The sequence below is a fragment of the Corythoichthys intestinalis genome, chromosome 9 (genome assembly GCF_030265065.1).
Source record: "Corythoichthys intestinalis isolate RoL2023-P3 chromosome 9, ASM3026506v1, whole genome shotgun sequence".
Classification (NCBI taxonomy): domain Eukaryota; kingdom Metazoa; phylum Chordata; class Actinopteri; order Syngnathiformes; family Syngnathidae; genus Corythoichthys; species Corythoichthys intestinalis.
The window spans coordinates 8,945,902-8,969,610 of NC_080403.1; the positions used below are offsets into that span (position 1 = coordinate 8,945,902).

At 40.0% G+C, this 23,709-nt stretch overlaps 1 protein-coding gene across 2 annotated transcripts in view; it reads left to right on the forward strand.

Annotated features, from left to right (window-relative positions):
* Window positions 1-3,238: 3,238 nt before the first annotated feature.
* Window positions 3,239-23,709, forward strand: part of frs3 (fibroblast growth factor receptor substrate 3) — a 43,490-nt gene continuing 23,019 nt past the window's right edge. Inside the window, exons 1-4 of one of the 2 annotated variants that reach the window (XM_057846002.1) lie at window positions 3,239-3,585; window positions 14,353-14,478; window positions 14,558-14,646; window positions 22,188-22,374. In XM_057846002.1, coding sequence (XP_057701985.1) covers window positions 14,581-14,646; window positions 22,188-22,374 — 253 coding nt within the window. In that variant the 5' untranslated portion in view covers window positions 3,239-3,585; window positions 14,353-14,478; window positions 14,558-14,580. Of the gene's footprint in view, window positions 3,586-14,352; window positions 14,479-14,550; window positions 14,647-22,187; window positions 22,375-23,709 lie in introns of those variants that run through there. The other variant, XM_057846001.1, reaches the window with a different exon arrangement.

The following is a 23,709-nucleotide window of genomic DNA, read 5'->3' on the forward strand; positions in this document are numbered from 1 at the left end:
GGGTCCCTTTTTTCAGGACACCTTGAACTTCATGTCCAAACTGTTGTTTTCTTCACTGACCAATTATAATCCACATTTTGGACCCAAAAAGACAAAAAAATCCCCAAATCTTTTTTCAAAATTTGTAATGTTGATGTCCCATTGACAACAAAACATGCTCGACCAACCGTTTTGAAACTTGATAATATTTATTCAACTTGTTAGGATAAACATTCACTAGAAAAAAATAAGATTGAATAGTTTTATGTTTGACAATTCAACACAAACAGCAGGTATGGTCATACGTGTTTTTGGCCTTTACACATACTATGGTCAAAACAGGTTATATACAGTGCAAATTGGTTAGAAAAAAAAAATACTGTATATCATCTAACACAAAAAGGGTTTGGAGGATATCTCTTTCTGAAGTTAGGTGTTGTACGCATCACCTTATCAAAGGTTTATACGTACATGCAATCAAGCTTCTTGAACATACATCTACATAAAAATTGAAAAGATTATAGTAAAAGAAAAAAATATAGCTAACATTAAAAAAGTATTTTAAAAAATATTGACAAGTAATTCAGTTCAATTCAAATTTTTCAGGCATGCGACCCAATAAAGTTTTGTTAGTTTTTTTTTTTTTGCGCACTCAATAAAGCTTCTTGAACAGGTCACGGAGCTGCGTCACACACAACGTCATCCAGCCTACTCTTTCGCCGTTTGCGCACTGCTGTCACTTCTACTCGCCGAGACGCCGACTCATCCAAAGAAAACAACGACAAATACGGCTCATCTTCTTCCTTGAGTTGATGAAATAATTCATTAGCTTGCGCTAAATGTAGTTTTAGATTCATTCATCACGTTTCAAAGTCGCTCGCTCAAACCAACCGGCCGTTGCTTGCGTCGCATGCCTCCCTTTCATTTGTTGGTGCCTCGCTTGGAAATTTATTAAAAATGATCACATTCGGTTCGTCCTTCTTGACATCACAACGGCTCTTGGGATATGTAGTCTTTTGGGCTGCTTTCGGTTTTGAAAAAGGACAAGAAATGATAGAAATATGGAGATAGATACATGGTCCGTGCAGTGTTGTAATGCATATTTCTGAGTGCAATAAAACTATGACATTTAAATGACTATATCTCCCGTTTTTCTTGGTCGATTGACTTCAAATAAAAACTGGTGTGGACATCAACTTCCGCACTTTCAAATGAGACCAACCAGCGGCACGTGGGTGACGTAATTACAGTGTGACAAAGCTTCAAAGACGATATGCGTAAACTCGTCGCTGCCGACACGTTAGGTGTTGAAGGGTTAAAAAGCAAAACAAATAAATTATGAATAAAACAATAACAATAATAAATAACAATAATATAATAATAGCAATAATAATGATAATACCTGTAATAATGTAATGAATTGGGTTCTAATGTGGCTAACTTTTTTTTGCTGTACCTGAATGCACCGCGAGGCTGACAAGACTGAGCAGGAGAGCGCTTATTTTACTTTCTGTTTCGATCCTGGCGTCAGCAGCAGTGGACACTTGGAAAGTTGATGGAATAAATGATTAGGAACCTGACGAAGCTGGCGATTTCTTTGGCAATGTTACCACAGTAAGAATTGTCACCTAAACTTATGAAGATTGGCGAACGAAGGAGGACCGCCGGCCGAGATCGACATTCTACGGCCCTATTGTCGACCCATTTCATGGATGCAAACACCATGCTTATATTTTAATATCATTCACATCTTAATTTCAATGGTAAGTCACCTTTTCTTTTTTTTCTCCACTCGCACATTTTTCAGCCAGTGTTGAGTTCTTTCACAAGAAAATCAGCCGTGCGTCCGTCTTGCGGGAAAACAAAGAAACAGCGGTGCTGTCAAAAAGTGTCGTATTTCGAGCATGTCGTTGGATGTAGAAACAAATGGCGAGTCAAATTTTACGTCAGATGTCGAAAAGATCATGTCTTGAAGCAATGGTATGTCGAGGTACCACTGAACTGTTTTGTTGCTTAGCAGGCAGGCATAGCACTCTCAGTTGTATTGTATTGTAGCCTACATGGGACAATACAGTAGATGGAAAGGGTTTGTTTATATTGTGTCACATCACATGACGGTCTGTTACATTTAACTGTCCATCTCAAATCAAATAATTTGAAAATTAACACTGTCATTGCTTGGCAAAGCGTTAAAAGTACTGCGCATGTTGTCGTGACAAGCCGGTGGCAGGAGTGGGGTGGGGTGGCCCTATAATGGTCTCTTGTCCCTGGGCCTCTGCAAGTCTGTTGACTGCCCTGACCCCGCCTTCTGCGTAGTTAGCTGGGATAGGCTCCAGCACATCCACGACCCTCGTGAGGATAAGCGGCATGGTAAATGAAACGATGAATGAATACATACAATCAGTAATAAACTAAATGTTAATAGAAACAAAATTAATAAAACTATCATGAATAAAAACAGAAATTCACTGTTTTTGGCCAACAATAACACTCTAAAGCAGGGGTCCCCAAACTACGGCCCGCCTCCACATTTGGTCCGGCCCCCTGAAAATTTACCAGAGAGCATTTTGATTGATTGATTGATTTATTTTTTTCTCAATAGTGTTATTTATTTCCTGGAATTTTTCTGTGAAGAACTCAGAGAGGGGTATTTGGTTATTATCTATTTAATCAATAGTGTTATTATTATTTATTATTACCATATTATATTATATTATTATTTTTATTTTATTTACTTTTGTTCCTTGAAGAATCTAGAAAGGGTTATTTGATTGTGGCTTTCTGAAAAACAATATATATTTTTTTACAATTAGGCACTCCTGCAATCGTCACACGTTTTCTGTTACAAACTGACCCCGGCCCCTCATCAGAGAAGGGAAAAGTTATGTAGCCCTCACAGGAAAAAGTTTGGGGACCCCTGCTCTAAAGCTTATTTTAATATTTTCTTTAATTTCATCGTATAGTATGGACGCCAGGTCTTGATGGGGTTAAGTTAAAAAGAAAAAAAAACAAGACCAAAAATAGTCACTTGCCTTATTAAATGTTAAGTGTCTACTTTATAATGGGTAATAATTGCATTACATAAAATAATAAAGAATACTTTTCCGGCTTTATTCCCGATACATTTTTAAATTTATTTTTTGAAATTCTAACAACTTTTAGCATTGAATGGCTTAAAACGTAGACATTGACATGGAAGGACTATTTCCAGCTAAAACAGCGGATGGTGGCTGGCTGCGTGGCCCCTCCTCCCGCCTGCCCAAGCCGGGCACACCTTTCCGTACCACCGCGGTCCTCCAGCATCTTTACCTTCTTGACGGCTTCCTCAAACTCGTTGTCTGCCTGTCAACTTTGACCCCCAGCCGCTCGGCAAATGTCATACTGCCAGCCAGAGGCCCGTGCTGCAGTAGTGGCGGACGTCATAAGGGGGGAATGAGCTGGAGTGGGGGGAAAAATAACAACATTATTACGACTTTCACCGCATCTCGGCTCTACGTGTCCGCGGGCCGAGCTCCACATCCTCATCGAGCCGTCGCCGCTGACACCAGCCCAGCCGCGTCCACGCGCGCTCAGCATCGGAAAGAGCAAATCGACGGTGACAGACATGTGAGTAGCGGAGCGCCGTTTCCTCCACTTTGGTTCTGCTAGGTGCTATTGTAGCTGCACGCAGCCGCTCATTGCGCCTCTTAGCGTCACAGGCGGCGTGCTTTGGGAGCTCAGTGGGGGCTAATGGAGCGAGCTGGCTGAGGTTTAAGTGCTCCCATGGATGGATGGGTAGACGGATGGATGGATGGCTCGAGGGAATGAGGAAAGGAAGCAAATCTCATTGAGCTCTGGCTGGCAGGGGGACAAGTGTGTAACGTAGCTTAGCGTGCACAGTTTCGAGTGTGTGTGGACAGACAGTTAGATGTGGAGGCCTGGTCCAGAACTCTCAATGCGGCGGGGGCGCATGTGTTTTGGTGGCCGGGCCGAAGAGCACATAAAGCGGGTGGGCGGGGGAACCTGCAGCGTGACCACCAGGGCAGATGTGAATGCGCTTTAGTTGCCGTTGTCAAAGAGGTGCAACATTGTGTCGCTCGGCTGCTCACATAGTGATACACATGATATGGTTGCGCACCTGTAGTTTGTTGTTTGTTTTATTGCAACTGTTGCGATTTGAATGCTCTCTTGCACTTGCCACTAAACGTGATGTCTCATAACGTTTGTAGTTTTTTACTTTAGCATCTGCTGAGTCAACTACTGAGTCAGCCCGTTTTTAGTGGAAGGACTAATAATACAAAATGAGAAAACAAAAGCTAAATTTGTCATATCCTGTTTCAAGTTGGCCATGCAGGATCATGTTTGACACGCTTCAAAATCATGCCAGAGAGAGTTTGCAAAATTGTGCTTCCCCCCAAAATATATACAGTCGTACCTCGACATACGACCGCTTTAACACACGATTTTTTTCAACAACCGGCGTAACATTTGACTCACAATTTGTTTCTACATTCGACGACATGATTGAAATACGACGAGTTATGACAGCGCCGTAGTTTCTTTGTTTTCCCGCAAGACGGACACACGGCGGATTTTCTTGTGAGATAAATCAACATGGGTTCCAAGAAGGTTAGTGCAGGTGGTGAAAAAAAAAGGAAAAAGGTAATGCTTACCATTAAAATGAAGATGGAAATGGTAGAAAAATACGATCGCGGTGTACGCATCCATGAACTGGCTCGATAATACGGCCGTATAATGTCTACGATCTCAACGGTCCTCCTCCGACCTCCATTTGCCAGTCTTATAAGTTAGGTGACAATTATCATTGTACATTGGTATGAAAAAGTATCTGAATCTTTTTGGAATTCCTCACATTTCTGCATAAAATCACCATCAAATGTGATCTGATCTTTGTCGAAATCACACAAATGAAAATACAGTGTCTGCTTTAACTAAAAGATTTTCATGTTTTAATGATGATAGCATGCAAACAATGACAGAAGGGGGATGGATAAGTAAGTGAACTATCTGCCCAAGGAGACTCAAAGAGCAATTGAAAGCAATTTTTACCAAACATTTGAAGTCAGGTGTGTGCACGGCCGGCCCAGGCCATTTGGGGGCCCTAAGCAAAATAATTCCAAGGGGCCCATAATTTTGGCACACCATTTTGTCACAGTGTACTGTGAAACCCATACATGCAATCCAACCCATACGTCCATATTTTGGATATTAATCAGATTTTGTTGCACTGCATACTTCAAACTTTTCACCCCAAATGATTGTCAGTACTTACAGTACATAGCGCCAAACTTTTTTCTAAAAGAGGAAAAGAAAATAAGGAAGAACTTATATTTTTTTAAGCTTGAAATTAAGTATCAAAACTCACAAAAGTCAAATAAAGCAAACTTTAGGAAACAAAATAGAATATAAAATAATAAATAAACATATATAATAATAAACAATTGCCAGATTGGGGGCCCCCTAGTGGTCAGGGGCCCTAAGCAGCTGCATAGTCTGCCTATAAGCGGGGTCTGCCCTGGGTGTGCGCCCAATAACTGATGTGTGGTTTAAAGCTGCCCTGCCCAGTGCCCACTATAAAACACACACCTGGTAAGAAATGTCTTGATGAGAAGCATCGTCTGATGTGCGTCATGGCTCGGTCAAAAGAGCTGTCTGAAGACCTGCGATTAAGGATTATTGATTTGTATAAAGCTGGGAAAGGGTACAAAACCATAAAAGTCTGGATGTTCATCAGTCAACAGTCAGAGAAGTTATCTACAAATGTTTGAGAGTTTGGCACTGTTGCATCTCTCCCAAGGAGTGGCCATCCACCAAAGATGACGCCAAGAGTTCAGCGCAGAGTACTCATACAGGTAAAAAAGAACCCCAGAGTGTCTGGTAAAGACTTAAAGAAATCAATGGCACAATCCAATATCTCTGTCCACCCACCAACTATATGTAAAACAATGGCCAAGAATGGTGTTCATGGGAGGACTCCACGGAGGAAGCCACTGCTTTCTAAAAAAAAAAACAAAAAAACATTGTTGCTCATTTAATGTTCGCAAAAGGGCAGTTGGACTCTCCACAAAAGTTTTTGGTGAAATATTTTGTGGACTGATGAAACTAGAGTTGAATTTTCTGGGAATAACACACAACGTCATGTGCAGAGGAAAAATGGAACAGCTCACCAACATCAACACCTCAACACCACCATAAAGCATGGTGGAGGGAGCATCAGGATTTGGGTCTGTTTTGCTTCCTCAGGGCTTGGACAACTTGCAATCGTTAATGGAAGAATGAATTCAAAATTTTGCAGGAAAACCTGAGGCCCTCTGTCAGACAATTGAAGCTAAAAAGATGGATGCTGCAACAAGACCAACAAATCCATAAAACAGAAGTAAATCAACTTCAAAATGGTTTTAGAAGATCAAAATACACATTCTGCAGTGGCCAAGTCAAAGTCCAGACTTGAACCCCATTGAGATGCTGTGGCATGACCTAAAGACAGCAATTCATGCCAGACATCCCAGGAATCTGACTGAACTACAGCAGTTTTGTAGAGAGGAATGGGCCAAAATTAGTCCTGATCGATGTACCAGACTGATCTGCCGCTACAGGAAGCATCTGGTTAAAGTTTTTGCTGCCAAAAGGGGTGCCGCAAAATATTAAATGTGATGGTTCAATTAGTTATTTTCCCCCCTTCTGTCATTGTTTGCATACTACCCTCATTAACATATGAAAACCTATAAATGTTTGGATGGTTTTAGTTAAAGCAGACACTGTTTTTTCATCTCATTGATTTTGACAAAGATCAGATCACATTTGATGGCGATATTATGCAGAAATGTGAGGAATTCCAAAAGGTTCAGATACTTTTTCATTCCACTGTACTAACTTCGCCAAAGAAAACACCAGCTTCATTAGGTTTTTAATAATTTATTTCAGAATTTGTGCAACACAACACACCTACTATCCGCCGCATTTAACGCCCAAAACAAAACAGAGAAAGTAAAATCTCGACCGCACCTCTGTCACGTCAGCCACACGGTGCGTTCAGGTACAACATGCAAAACACGTCCGCCACATTAGAACCTGATTCCATACATTAATCCAGGAATTATTATTATGATTATATCATTATTACGATTTTTATCTTTAATTTCTTGGTTTGCTATGTGTAATTGCCATTTGTAATAATACCAGCAGTATTTATTAAGGATTTAGTGTAGGTTTTTGGACTGTGGAACGAATTAAAGGAATTATAATGTATTCTGATGGGGAAATCCTGTTTGACAAACGACCATTTCGACTTACAAACAAGGTCCTGGAAAAAATGTACTTCATATGTAGAGGTACCACTGTATTGTGTTTGTAAAAATCATTTGTGCTCGCAAAAATGGTATATAAATGGAGAATACTTACATAGCACATTTAGCTACATGTTTTTATTATGCCCTAAGGGCTTTACATTAGCTCAATTTAGTGCACACATTCATAAACCAGTGGGGAAATTAGGGTTCAGTGTCTTGCCCGAGGACACTTCGACAATGGGCAGTAGTAGCCAGGAATCAAACCGTTGACCCTTTGGTCCCAGGATGATATTTACCAACCCTCCGAAAGCACTCACAAAAAATAAAATAATAATAAAAGTCGTCTCGTCCCCTACAAAATATTTTTCATCTGTGAAATTTTTTTTTGCACTGGCAAATGTTTTTTTTATTCTTATTACTGTAGATCTTGCTATGACTAAACTCTGTCATAAATATAGCCATAAACAGCCAATCAGAGCAAGGCTTATTTGCTCCACAGTCAACCAATGACTTTGTGGTGGGTTAAGATGATGGAGGGTTAGGATGATGTCCCCAAGACTCACCATTGTGACCACCGTGAAGTTGGCCACGCACCAGACTCAAATTTATATAAAAAATTTGTCAATCATTTTTGCTTGTTTGTGCTGTGAAAAGTTTCTTTTGTGCTGCTTTCATTTTAAAGATATTTACCGCAAGTCACATTATCACTCGAAATTAATATCTCAAGCCCCCCATTTACTGTAAAATGGACCCAAAGGGGTGTCATTTGTTTGCGCTATGTTTGCGCTAGTTGTTGGGACACCGCCCTGTTAGTGAGAGAGTTGGTACGCTCCGTCAGCCGCGGGAGTTGGATACCGACAAGCTGCGAATGACAACATCACTCGACACAGGCACATTCATATAATTTTCTTAAACCAGTTGCAATAGAATTTTCAATACTGTTGACCTCTTTGGCTTCAAGACCACCTGATGACACCATACAGGAAATTAACCACCACGAAGCTTTGAGCCATGTGCAAGTCAATTGGCTTCATTGGTTCAAGAAGCTTTATTTGGCCATCACTACTTTTGCCTAGCTTTTCACTTCTCCTAAAATATCCAAATGATTTCCAAACCTTCGATTTTATGAGAGGAACACTGTAGATTTTATCCGTGTTATCGTCCAATATATTGTAGCTTTGTTCCTCCTGCTGCCCAGCATGCTTTGCGGCACTGCAAATGTAGTTAACATTGAAGGTTCATGTTCTGTCATGATTATTTCTTCAGTTACAGGTTCCAGTTTTTTAAATTGCTTGCTAGTTATGTTATTTAGTTTGTTGGTATGTGATAATTTTAATATCATTTTAAAACTATGAGTTTAAATGACATGATTTAATGACTTGCTGTTATTTCTCATTGTCTCTTATGAGGGGAATGTAAGCCATTGCATTTGCATACACATTGTAAGTGCAGTTTGTTCAGTGGCATATTTTGAATGTTCCACGTCATCACGGACTGATGTACTCAGATTTTATACAACGCAAGACCTACACCTGATTCTAATTGATTTATCATTATACTTCTACTAAGCATTCATGTTTGCTGGTGTCAAGAGGGCACTTTAAGTATAGCTGATGTGCTAAACTGCAACCAGTAAGCGTTCAAAGGCTGCAGGCTTGCACTTTTACTTTCAGGCCAACATATTGGAATATTGGCTATATAATATCCTAAAGGCAATATGTCATTTTATATTGTTTTGACTATATATATTGTCATAACGTATGCTCTTGCCGCACCAAACAGAGGATATAAATCCTTTTAAAATTATTTTTTTGTACCGATACATACAGTAACATTGGATGGAGCCCTGAGCATTAGAGGTGGGAGTCTTTGGGCACCTAACGATCCGATTACGATTATGATTCAGTGGCTACGTTTCGGTTATAAATCGATTATTGATGCACCCCCCCAGCTATTAGCTGCTTTTAATGTTTCGTACATTAGTTACAAAAATCCTCTCAAGCTTAAAAAACCGACTATTTCAGTATCGAGTTCAACAGTTCAAACAGTTCAAAACAGTTAACAGGTCAAAACAGTAAATAAAATACTCAAGTCCCCATTCTGTATCAGCAGCTTTATACTACATTCAATTAATTTAATGTTGTGAATCAACCGATAAAGTTGTTGCAATTGCTCCTGTTATTCCATAATTTCCCTTCTGTCTCCTTTCGACATGTGAAAGTGTTAAACCTGTTTTAAAGATGGATTCAAGTCAAGATTTTGCCGATTTATGAGTATTTTGGATCCAAAGTTAATTAGGTTCGCTCGGAAGGTTCGCTACAACAGCCTTTCAGAGAAGTCTACTGCTTTGAGATGGTGGCTATTTACTAACGCCGGCAAGTGTGTCATTTCGCATCTACATCTATATACATGTGATATCTACCGTAACAATATGAGGACGTAGTTTGTAGCTGTAGCGGCTGTCGCCAGCAGTCATGTAATATTGTTTGACATATTTCAATTATCGGAATTTGGATGTTTGTGAATCATTCTCGAATCTTCCACGGCCGAATCGCGACTAATCTAAGAATCGGAAATTTTGCACACCTCTACTGAGCATCTATAAATTCACCATCTCTGTTGCCAAGATGTCTAACACCAAGCGCTGGTTCGACTTAAAAGGTTCTTTTGTAGTGGTACCAAACATCTTCTCTTGACAACAAGTTGGTATTTATAAGATTGTTGATTCACAAAGAGAGTTTTTGGAATGCCAACATAAAGCTATGGCTCCATTTGTATTGGAGCACACGAGAACTGAAGGATATTGTCAATGTAACACTTGCACATGGCAACATCACCATGATGCGGTGGGCCGAGTAAAGAAATTGAATGAAAATGTTATAAAAATAGAAATAAGAAATAAAAGAACAGTTTATTTGTCCCCTAATGAGTCCCTGAATAAGTTATAATTATAAAAGCTGCACGGTTCAAATGGAGAAAAAAAAGAGTAGCGGTCTGTTGTCCGAAAATTACGGTAATAGGGGTTTCAGCATGATACAATAATGAGCCTTTGGAAAATGATACAGTATTTGTCGATATTAACTTCTTGTCATTTTTGTATGTTCTGACATTTTGCCGGTGGAGCACATTTTGGCATCGGTGTTGCCCTATTTTCACCTCATCCCGTCTTTCCTGTTCATTTTGCTTTTGCTGCTCCTTTTGTGAAATATCGACAGTGCTGTCATCCTCATTAATGTTCCTCTCGGGTTCAAATTGAAAGGGCTGAACAGATGACATGTTTATGTCGCTAGAGTCATACTCTGGAAGCTCGGCAGCGTAACCCAGTGACATCACCGCCCTGCGACATCAACAACAATAGCGATCTACACCCAAAATGTGTCCGCGGTCAATTCTTGGGTCTCAGCAAACCAGTTAAGTATCACCAGTATAAATTATGTCAAGTAATGGCAATTACAATTACATGGAGGTATCAACATTTATCATGATGTCTGTTGAAATCTGTTATAACCTCTCTTTGAATTTTATGTTGCATAAATTGAGGGGAGGGCAGCATAGTGGACTAGTGGTTAGCACATCTATTCCACATTCCTGAGGAAAGAACAGCTCATGGTACGCAGGCTTCATGAATTTCAAAAACATTGATTGTTTGTCTTGATTCACTGTACATGGTCTATGGTGTAATGACCACGTTTTTATGTCGTCTTAGCATGTCAAAATGAAAAATAGTTTAAAGCTGCAAAAGTGATTAAACGATATTGCTCCTCATGGCAATTCAAATGAAGTAGAAGTACAAACCCACTTTTAATTCTATGTTTTGGACTCAGCCTCTGTTCTTCCGGTGTGGAGTTTACATGTTGGGTAATCCCGTTTCCTTCCACATTCCCAAAACATGCATGGCAGGTTCATTAAAAACCCCAAAGCTCTTTCAGACTTTTTCTGAAGTCCAGTAATGTTCCAGTGTTTACCCAGGTGTCACTCATGTGTGAATAAAATGACCCCGGTCAGTGTCACTCATGTGTGAATAAAATGACCCCGGTCAGTTGACTCGGACATTACCCGGAAATTTACCACCTTGGGACCAAGTAACATCTCCGGATCATTCCCACTTCACTTGAATACAGCAGGTAAATTTCCGCTTCAGAGTGCAGAGTTTGATGACATAACCATCACGTGATTATACATTTCCTCATTTTTCTTCACTGTAAGATGAAATAACATTTGAGAAGCAGTAAGATAACAATTTATTAACTGTTTAAATGGCTAACTAGATCCGACAACAGTTCGCTGATCTCAGTGCTTCTAAGAAACTGTTACATTTTGAATGGAATGGAGTGGGTATTACCTGTTTTCTTATTGTTCATATAATGATGCTTTTAAATAGTGAGAATGTGTCGTTGTTCAGTCCGGCTCTTACAAATGATTGGGTTAGAGTAAACAAATGTGAATTAGGGCGCCGTGATCTTTAGATCCTGCGATTGGCTGGCAACCAATTTAGGGTGTACTTGCCTCCTGCCCATAGTTAGCTGGGATAGGCTCCAGCAACCCCGCAATCCATGTGAGGACTAGGGGTGTGCCATCTTGGGCACCCCATGATTCGATTCGATTCCCGATTATGATTCAGGGTGCTACGATTTGATTATTGAACAATGATCACAGCATTGACGATGATCACGGTTGTCATGATTATCACGTTTATCGATGCATTGTACATTACTAATTAATAAAGTAGCCAAACAAATTTGTGTCCATTATTTATTTATCTCAAATATCCTAATTATTCAACAGGAACAATGGAAACATGCATTTACAAGAAAGTGCAAAAACATTAACCATTTTAAAGGCAGTACTTATTTCGCAACATGCCCATACAACCCACAGCTGGCCTTGAGATACTCTTTCACAAGAAGGTGCAAAAACATTAGTTGTTTCAAAGGCAGTACTTATTTCTCTCAACAAGACAATAAAATTTACACCAGTGGAATGATTTTTTTCTGGAAACAAACAAAATGTCTTTAGAAATAAGACTTCTTTTAAACAATACAGTATACTTTGTTTTCACAGATTTCTGTACTATTTCACAGGTTTGTAATGTTACCGCTGTACTTAATTCTGGTTTTAATTATCATCTGGAGTAATTTATGTGCACCACCAAACAACTCATGACTTGACATGGAAATACATGTTAGTAAAGTCGCTAATTAGCATAGCGCTCGGCGCTAGCTAGGAACATCTCAAAAACAACAAAAATAAATGCTAAACAGTAAAGGGGGTTCATGTACTCACCTCTGATCGATTGACACGGGACTTAGCAAAACAATAGGGACTTTTTCCCAATTAACACGGCTTGAAACTACTGCTGGACAACTGAAAGACAAGGAGCAACGAACTATCTCTCTTCCCCTCTCACTCTAAAAAATAACTTGCGCATAGAAGCGTGACCACCAGGCCCTGCCTGTCTCATACACAAATTTATTTTCCAGTCTTTTTAAAAGGAGTAAATTTCTCGCTCGGTAACCGGCAGCATCCATCATAACGTTGTGCGTGCGTCCGTTAAAGGTGTCCGGGCAGCAGACGTGTCTTGAATTTCGTTCCGCTACGAGCAGCTGTCATATAGTTATTCGGGAAAATCATCGTTTTTGAACATTTATGAATCGTAATCGAATCGTTACGTGTCGAATTGCGACGCATCTAATAATCAATTTTTTTGGCACTCTCTTAGTGGGGATAAGCAGTACAGAAGATGAATGAATGATTTTAAGATAGAAGATAGGGTGTCCCGATCGCATATTTTTTCACATCAGTCCGAGTCACCTGATTTTCAGAATTTGCCGATACATAGTCCCGATCCAGTCGTGCCGCCATCATCATGTGAATTACTTTTAAACAAGAATAACGGTGAAAAATGCTTGTCTTTATTAAATGTTTCATTGAGTGAGTCCACTCAAATCCATTCAAGCTTTGACACTCACGCTGCTGAGAACAGCCTCTCACTTACACAATAAGTTGCCACAGCACACTTATGACTGGGATGCAAGATTAACGATGATTGACACATTTGTGCCTTTGGTCGTAGAGCTACCAAGCTTCTCTGGCAAGATCGAAGCTACAAACCTGTCAGTCATGGTTAACTTTAAGAACCAAACGCAAGCTGCAATGGACAGTTTGACAGCACTGCTTAACAAGAGGGAGGGTGTGGCGCCGTACGAGCATGAAACGGAAAAACATAAATGGTTTTTAAAAATTGAATTACCTGATCCTTTTCACCCGATTTAGATCCTCTGAAGAATGGTGCGGTTGGCCTGATTTCTGATCACGTGATCGGATTGAGACATCCCGGATAAAAGATTGAAAGAAAATTCTAGATTGATCTCTGTAATCAGCTGTATCATATTTCGTCGACCTGATGCAAATGCGGATTATGATCAGTCGACCAGATGCAAATGTGGATTATATGATCAGTCTCTCAAAAGAGTCCAAAGTTAATGGACGCAGTCTACCTTGGCACGTGCCGTCTCTACAGTACAGTATCCACAGTATATCTGAGAGCAAGGATGCAGGTAGATTACATGGTAATTTTGTGGTATTTTATGTTCTATAGCAAATTAAATTTTCTATTGTATAGTCAGAGAATGTACAGTAAATTCTATATGTATGAATGTACAGTATATACTGTATATACAGTATGAATGAATTGTCAAATAAAAGGTGAAAATAGAGCGTAACTAGTGGTTGGCACATCAGTCTCACAGTTGTAAGGTTTAGATTATTCTGGATTCCTTCCACATTCCAATAACACGCATTATAGGTTCAGTGAAGGCTCAAAATTGTCCCGAGGTGTGAATGTGATTGTGATTTTTTTTTTTTTTTTCAAATATGTGCCCTGCGATTGGCTAGCGACCAATTGTGGACATACCCTGTAGGCTGCAGCTCACCCGTTACCCCAAAGTGGACAAATACTAAAAAAAAAGGTTGAATGAGTATTTAAAAAAAATCTTTTTAAGCCAGTAGAGGGACAACTAAGGAGATGCAGTATTGAAGAGCACCCTGATTCTTAGTGAACCTTTTATGTTCTTCGCACTGTCAGGGGCAGGAACATGATGCTTCTTTTGAAGATGTCTGTCCAACAAAGCGAGTGGCTTGTGACTACTACGAGGCCCAGAAGATCCTGGGACTGAAGCACGCGTCCATTAACACCAATGGCCTGGACTGAGTAAGATATAGTCTGACTAAAGGTTTGCATAGTACACTGTCGGTTATGTCGCTCATGCTGAGTGGGTTTTACATGGCAGGTTTCAGCTGGCCTGCTGAAGCCATGGGGAGTTGTTGGAGCTGTCTTTACAGGGACCCCACCCGAGACAACCATCTCACCAAATTTAAGGTTTGTCAATCATTGTTTCATAAAATATGCAGTTGAAGGAACAATACTTACGTTCTGGCCAATGTGAACTTTTATTTGTGAAAAGTATCTCAGCTGGTAATGATAAAAAAGACTAAGAAGTTGTTCATACTGAAATATTATTAATAGTTGTATTTGTTTTACATAATAATAATAAAAAAAAAATTCTATTCCTCAACAACTTTGGGTAACACTTTATTTGAATTTGGTGTCAAACGACCGTCACAATTATGGCATGACACTGTCATGAACATTAATGAATGTTTATAACCGATGTTATTAAGTGTCCTAACCCTAACGCAGTTCTTAAACACTAATCCCAAACAAAAAAATCTCAATATTGCATCAAAAGTGACCTAATTTACTAAACACACACAATGTCATCATTAAGACAGTCTTATGTAGAGGTGGGAATCTTGTGGCACCTAACGATTCGATTACGATTAGGAGGCTCCGATTCGATTATAAATCGATTATTAATGTGTGATAATGTTTTGTACATTAGTTCCAAAATTGTTCAAAAATCCTCTCAGGCTAAACTAAACTACTATTTCAGTATCAAGTTAACAATTAAAAACAGTAAATAAAATACTCAATCCCCATTCTGTATCAGCAGCTTTAAAGTGCGTATGACAGGATAAAAAAAAGTATTAAGTAGCATTATTTTGTGAATTAGAATCATATTTTGAGACAATTCGACTATATACAACAATTTCGCAAACCGCAGATGACGAGAAATTAGTCTTTTAACCTGCCTTTTAGCCACATCTACCATTACAAGGCTCTAGCGTGCCCAACAGGAGGATGACGTCGGCAGGGTCATGGTTTGATCTGATTTAGAATTCAGCCCATTGAGGGTGAATTATTCATAACCAGGAAAATGCGACGAAGAGAGCCGCAAAATGTCATTGTTTCAGTCTCTCTACTCCAATATTTTAAAGGATATTCTTTTTATCGAAGTACTTTTGCCCAATTGCTAAATAAATGGTATGGTCATAGCAAATAACTGTCTTGTGCTAAATGGAATATGAAATAATAAAAATGCATTTATTCAGTACGCAATGGCAAAATCAATCCATAATGGTCAAAACTGTCGACTTTACCTTCACTGTCGCACCTCTCAAAAGATATTTTATGCCACCGTAGTTAGTCGGCTTTTGTCATTTCCCTGCCCCGGCTTCGGAGAATGTAAACATACCAAGAGGCGTGACAGCTAGCTGACACGCTAACCCAAACCGAGTGACGTTTCAAAGTCTTATTTTCTCTTTTCGAAGCGAAAAATCACACAAAACTAGCCCAGATCATGTCACATGGCGGCGGGGTTGTCAATTGTCTTCACCGATCGGCAACCCGCCCCACGGTGAGCAAGTTAAGGCTCGTTGCCCTGCTGCGGACAGGAGAGCTCGCCGGGGAAGCAGCTGGAGAGTACCACCGGACAAACCGACCGACGTCCGAGGAGCGCGTTGCCGACACATGGTCAACATGAAAATGGCGTAAAATAAGGTTTTATTACACGGCGAAGACGTAAACAGTGAGAGCGGCATGCAGTTGTTGTGCAGTTAACATTGCAGGGTGTGTCTGAGGAGAACTTTTCTACATGTCCGTCCATGATCAAACATAAGTAAATAGTCCTTTATTTAAAGAAAGTTTGTGGTGTTTACTTTGTATCAGGCCCGGATCTAGGTTGACCCACCAGAGTGGGCACTAAGAAAACTTGAGGGGGCACCCACAATGCAGGCTTTTTTTTTTTTACCCTCTGCATTTCACTGGGTTTGGGACCGGCGCAAGTAGGACACTGGCTTGTGTCCCGTTGAGGCTGCATTAATTATTTATTTATTTTTTCTTCATCTATCTACTTATTTTCGCAGTCGGCATGATGTTATGATGACGTCATCTCGCATGGCAACGTGTCGCCATTTTGAGATGGGGGCGCGCACAGGTAAACAGCCGTAGACAAACGCTGTCTGAAATTCATAATTTTCAGCTGTGTTTTGCGTCTTTTTTCATAAAAACGTCTTAAACATGACTTATTATTATCACGAGTCACTGCCGACAGACGCAAGGAGGCAATACTACTTAAAATTAGCGTGTATTGGCCTGCAAATCTGCCCATACAAAGTCGCAGTTGATTGCTGGATAAACAATCCAAAGGAATTGTCTGCAGTGGAGTTCGGAAACATCTACAACTACCTCATAAAGAATTGTGGGATTGCCTGTGAAGACAGCAATGAGAGAGGATGTATCCGCATGTCAGTGGAAATTAAACACGCCAAGTTTTGGCTAAAAGACAACTTATTCTCCGTCAATTCTTCCTACGAATGCAACGTTGAGCTGCAACCACCTCAACACAAAATATGCACAATATATGAAATCGCATATGTACTGCGCTATCTGTAGCAAACTGCATATTAAAAGATGAATAAACAATTAGCAGAGTGCCCGAGACGCCGTTTTGCCGACATTCTAACTCGTGGGTAATTAGCATATCACAAGTTTCATGCTAAGTGAATCTCTCTCACTTTTTTTGCACTGAAGTACACACAGTTCACATATTTACGTTTTTAAACACATTTAAACAATAAATACCGGCGATGCAACTTCAAATTCAAGGCAAAGTGGTCACAGAGACGGCGCGAACTGACTGCGGCCGTCGTCTTCTGATTCTCTACTGGAAAACGTCCCTTCCGTGTTGCAGTTTCATTCAAATAAAGTGCGCATGAGATGCAGTAAATTAAGGCGTCCACTAGATGATGCTAATAAGACGTAAAAGAAACTCATGTATTCAATCACAAAACCCATCAATCTTTTATGCATAACAGAACACCGTCATTTTGATTGGGTGGGCACGACTCACGTCTGGGTGGGTCGTGCCCACCCTGACCCCCCATACATCCGGCCCCGCTTTGTATTCGCTGTATTCCCGGCAATATTTAACACAAACTTCATGATGGGGTTGAAAATTTGACAGAACACCGGGCACACGAAGAGGGCAATAAGCCGAGTATGGGGGTGTGTGCAAACAAGCTGCCGGTCGTCGGCTGAGTGGCATTCTCGGCCACCGCCGTATTAAAATGTGTGCCATGATCCCAGTATTTGACATAATACAAAATACGATGGTCCCACAGTAGTAGAGCTAGTTTTGGCCAATATGTGGTGAATGGGAACCTTTTGAAACCCAAAAAGGCTCACACGCCTCTTCCTGGTACAGCAACAATTTTCTGCAGCAGTTTGGCTGGTGTGATGCGAAAAATAAACAAATTAATCCTCAAAATCAGCTGAATCTGCAGTCCATCTGCATGCTATGAAGCAGGGTTCGCTAAATCCGGACCTGGGTGCCACTTTTCCTGTTGTGTTTTCCACGTCTCTCTTTGCCTGGTACACCATACTCACCGCTGTTCCAGCTATTGAGTCTGGCCACCATTCACGCGGATACAATTTCCAGGGCGGAGCAAGCCACAGCAAACAGACAGCGGAGTGGACCAATCAGGGACGGGCAGACGTGACGTTAGTAAAATGACGAGGGAAGGATGAGGGACTTGCGCGCGGAAGTAAACATACGAAGAGAGCGGAGTTTATTCAACATGGCTAGCGCGAGACAGACTGTTGTCAATGACTCGTGTCGATGTGTTTTTGGTAATTTAAAACTGATTTTACCGTGGATTGGAACATATTCTCGGCTCTCCCGTTCACCATCTGTGTTGTTGGGGAGACGACTTTCAACGCGCAAGAGTGACGTTGCTCGTTAAGAACACGTCACGCAAATAAACGAATCTGATTTGTCGATTGATTTTGTACCTGCTCGAGAGGCCGTTAATGGGCTGGTTCCCAGACTATACTCTCAGAGAGCAAATCTCCATAAAGCAATTATAGCATTTTATATTATTGTGAGATGCTGACCCGGGTGACGTCACATTCGCATTCGTCCTAAATCCGAGACTGAAGCCGGAAGTCACTCATTTTCATGGCGTGGGATTTAAAAATTGAATATATAAAACCATCGCTTCCACACACATCCAAGCCGTCCATTTCATTCAGGAGCATAAAACACTGCCTGAAATATGAAATAAACATGCTTTTTGGTGTCATACGCACTTTAAACTACATTCAATTAATTTAATGTTGTGAATCAACCGTTAAAGTTGTTAAAATTGCTCCCATTATTCCATAACTTCCCGTCTGTCTACTTTCGACAGGTCAAAGTTTTAAAACTGTTTCAGCATTTTCAATTACAGCTCTAAAATGCATTGCTTTGAGATATTTGGGTTTAAAACAAGAAAAAAAAACATTTTTCCACTGAGCAGGATTTATATTTTTAAAACATTAGCAAATTGAAATACAAGTATAATGTTAGGTTTAAAAAAAAAATCTAAATAAAATTAAAATAAATGCAGTCCATCAGGTGAGCCTAAACGCACAGCCACAGCTCACATTATTACCATCAGAACAAAAATAAATGAATCATGTTCCATAAAAAGCACGTGTATATGACTCGTATAATGTTTACATTATACACACACGCTCTTTCTCAACGCAGACAGTTGCCAAAAAGAAAAAAACACATGTTTTACCACCCCTAGACACGCTAAACACGCTGGAGTTAACTCTCCTAGCTGGTAGGAAAGTTAATGACATTGTTTACTAACCTTTAATTTTATATAAATGCAATATTATATTGGCAGTATTGCCTCCTTGGCAGCCATCCTCTGCAAACACGTTTTACTTGTCTGGTGGCCCTCCTCCTCTGTAACTTTTCTGTAGCCGAAGTATTTCCATACCAGCGATTTTGCTTTCTTCGATTGGGGAAAAAGTTCAGGAGTTTCACCTCCTCCAGCAAGCGTGTAGCACAGCTGACTTACTGACACTGAGCAACAACTTGTGGGCGAGGGTTGAGCCTTACAGCTGCAGGCGAGGGATTTCTCCATGCATTTTTGGCACCTAAAACAATAGCTAATATATTAGGGACGGTATGAAGGAAAATTTTTGCGGTTTTGAAACCTTGACGTTTTCATACCACGGTATAACTTGAAACCGGTAATCGGCACATGTCTACTGGCGACATAACCCATTAAGTACCCCTAAATTGCCCCATATCCCAACATAGCTATCGAAAAACATGTATTATACTGTACATCATAGTAAGAAAATAAAAAATAAGATAGTGTACTTACCATCAATGGTGGTGGATAGTAAAGATACACGATAATATCGGTTACCGATAATTATTGGCCGATAATGGCAATGATGACGTCACACAGATAATACAGATTAAAAAAAAAAATCAACCGATAATGCAATCCGATAATTATATACTTGATTTAGCCTCCAAATGTGCGCAACCGAAGCAGTTTTCTCCACTTCTCCACCGCCTCCTGCTCTACCCCTCCCCTCTCTGAAGCCCCTGTGGGAGGAGGGGTTGAGGAGTACGGCGTCATAGAGGAGGCGGTGTTACACATCAGTGTTGAGGCGCTCTCGCTAGCGTGCGTTGATTTTCCCGTGTGTGAAATGAAATAAACGACGCTCTCGCTATCTACAAAACATGCACTGTAGAAGTTCCATGAGGCGTAAAGAAAGCGTCCTCATTGAACACCACTAATCCAGCAGCCATTTAAAACTGCATCACAAAGATTTTTGGAACTAATACGAGGCTACTGCTAGCGTGAATGCTAAAGCTATTGTAAACACAAATAAACTATAAAAGAAGCTACGGGGCTTGTAATGATACAGAGACGCTGCAGTCCTCCCGGAGTCGGGTTGTTTGGGAATGCAGCCCAAAGCGGGTGGTAAACTCCCATCCATGGCTAAACACCTCACGAGACCGATAATTGAAAAGTAGCTGTCTTCCGACGGAGCCCGCCGGTCCAGCAGGCCGCCGCCGCCGCCTCGCCCTAGGCAGGCAGAGCAGAGCCATGCACCGAATACGTCGCAGTGAGCCGGCCGGGGCGGGCGGGTATACGGTACGAACTTAGCTGCCGCCGCCACTCCGGTTCAAGACAGAGGCCTGGCGTGGGTGCTAATTTGTCGGCCGGACGGACTGAAGGGCACAGGCGGGAGGAAATTCCCGAAATGACCCGATAGCCAAACCCCTAGATGAAAAAATAATGCAGTTTATATGACCACGATTCTTCGTGAAAGACATGCCGATCACATCAGTTTTACCACGGACATTTGGACAAGTGATGTCAAGTAAGCATGTTTATCATGACGGCACAGTGGTTAGTTGATATTTGTAACATGTACCAAACCACACAAAGAAGTCATCCAGTCAGTAATGCATTCAGTACGCTTTAACTTTATGATGTCTTAATCAGATCATTCTTCTTAAATCTAGTCAAATAATTTTCCCTATCTTGTTTTGAGTGTTAAAGACTAGTCAACAGATGAATGCGGCAGATTATTCCACTTACTTGAACTAAATATTGCCATTTGTTCTTATTAAGCCCAAACATCTAAAAAAAATAAGGTCATTTTTCACCTAAATCAAGAAAAAATTGCTTTCAAAAAATGTTTTTAACCATACATATTCATGAATAAAGAACATTTCTGACAAGGTTTTTTTTTTTTAGGATTATGTATAATAATTTATTGCTTAAAATAAGGCTGTTAATCTTATTTTCAGCCGGCTATTTTTCTTCAAGAAATCTGAGTGAAATATACTTGAAGTGCTAGCAGTTAATTTCACTTATTTCCAATAGATTTACACTGAAAACAAGGGAATTTAACTAGTTTTAAGGAGTTGTGTTTTTGCTGTGTAGTAATGTTATATGTTAGGAATGGCTTACTTTTAAAGCCATTTTTGTGCAACTTGGGTATTTACTCTGTAAGTAATTGTTGCCAAAAGTTTACCATTACACAATGTCAGACAATCTGTCTTTATTTAGATGTTGGAATTTAATATTTGTTCACATTTGATGTTGAAAAAAGAGCAATAATATTTTTGCACAGTAATAATTTCTCTCGTGTATACTTTAAAATTTTACATAAATCTTTTAATAGAATTATCGGCTTGACATTATCGATTATCGGTTGGAACGAGGAGGAAATTATCGGTTATCGGTATCGGCTGAAAAATGCATTATCGTGCATCACTAGTTAGTGAAAAAGGTACACTGAGCATGCACAATTGGAGACATAAGAGATCTTGTATCACTGTTTACTGTAGTTTAACTTTTAAACCTCAGACACACAATCGAACACTTTGGCCTGCCAGTGAATAAACAGGTAAGTCGATGTGACTTATGAAGCTCATTTAGAGCTTGATTTCAGCAACTGAGACGAGGTCAAGCTGCTTATTCTACACCGTTGCTCGCTGCATCAGACTCTACTACCTTAGAAGAAAACAGAAACAACCTGATTAGGAGCACACCCAACAAACACAACAAATCCAGCAAGTTTCTGCTGGATTTGTTGTCTTTTAGGACTGGTCTTGCTAGTTCAGAAACCAGCATGTGCTTGTTATTCTTAATAGAGTGTAGAAATGCTTTGGCTCATTTGCCATGAAATGTAAGGTCCATTGTCTGTCCCAGGTCGTTAATGTGGACGATGAAGGCAATGAGCTGGGTTCTGGTGTCATGGAGCTCACCCAGACCGAGCTCATTCTTCATACACGGAAGAGGGACGCCATCAGGTGGCCATACCTCTGCTTGCGCCGCTACGGCTATGACTCCAACCTGTTTTCTTTTGAGAGCGGGCGCCGTTGCCAGACTGGGCAGGGTGAGTAGTGCTTATTGTCTGTGTTTTCAGCTGTTACATTTTGTCTTTTTTTCTCACACAAGGATTTTTCTCTGAAAAACACAATACAATAATTTGAGAATAAACATGTCTGTGCTTCCTTTTGAAAGTTATAGCTCTTGTTTAGCTTGGAGCTCCTTATGGATTTGAACTGGTGAATTGGAAAGCAAACCCTGGTTAGCAGCATGGTTCCATGAACGTACCCACGTCAGGTCTAGTCAGTCATAACTAATGAAATTATGACTTACATTAGTTTTTTTGTTTTTCTTATATCAAAAGTATGTTTGTGATTCTTTAGGTAAAGTATGTAAAAACCAGGTAAAGCACTTTGTGAGTCATTTCACAAAATATGCTCAATTACAGTATGTATAACAAAATATGTGAAAATGAGTAATTTGCACAGCAAAATGAGTCACATTGATCCACTTTCAAAATCAAGGTTTTGGCATGATAAGAAAAATAAAACTGTCTCATCTTAATAATACAGTAGTAACCATTTTGCTATGATGTTTTATCTCCGATACCTGGAAGTAGTGGGTTACCCAATTGGGTATTTACTAGTGTTGCACCGATACCATTTTTTGGGCCCGATACCGATACCTGGCTGTGCAGTATCGGCCGATACCGATACCATTCCGATACCACTCAGTTAGCAAAAAACACACATACACACACACACACATTTTATATATATATACATATATAATATGTATGTATGTGTGTGTGTGTATATATGTACGTATAAGGGATGCGACGATACAGTTAAGTCACGGTTCGTTACGATTTTCGATACATTTCAATACATTTAATGCTCTGAAACAAAATACAACTTATTATTATTATTATTATTATCATTATTATTTTTATTTGCTAACAAGCAAAAATAACTTCATATAAACAAGCATTTAAGTGCATAATATTTATGTGCTTACTTCTTACTAATCTGAAGAAATTTTGTATATAAGTGCTGAGAACAATCTTTACTGTTTGTAAAGTGGGGCACACTGTTAATTGCTGCAGCTCTCTTAGCAGCTATATTTACCATATAAGCAAAACATCCTATTTGTGGTCCGAGTCCATCTGTAACATGTACTGACTTAACAGTATTTGCAGCATTATCTATACTCACTGGTATGGATTGATTTGGCCTGCTTAACTTCCATTCAGTCATGGAGGTTTCTAATTCATCAATGTCGTATATGGACTACGTGTCGCTCTGGGCTCACGCAGCTAATAGCAGGGGATCTAATGTAGTACATCTAGGTTGCTATTTGATGATATCTAGTGTGTGCGCGCGAGAGTTGGCATGAGATCTAA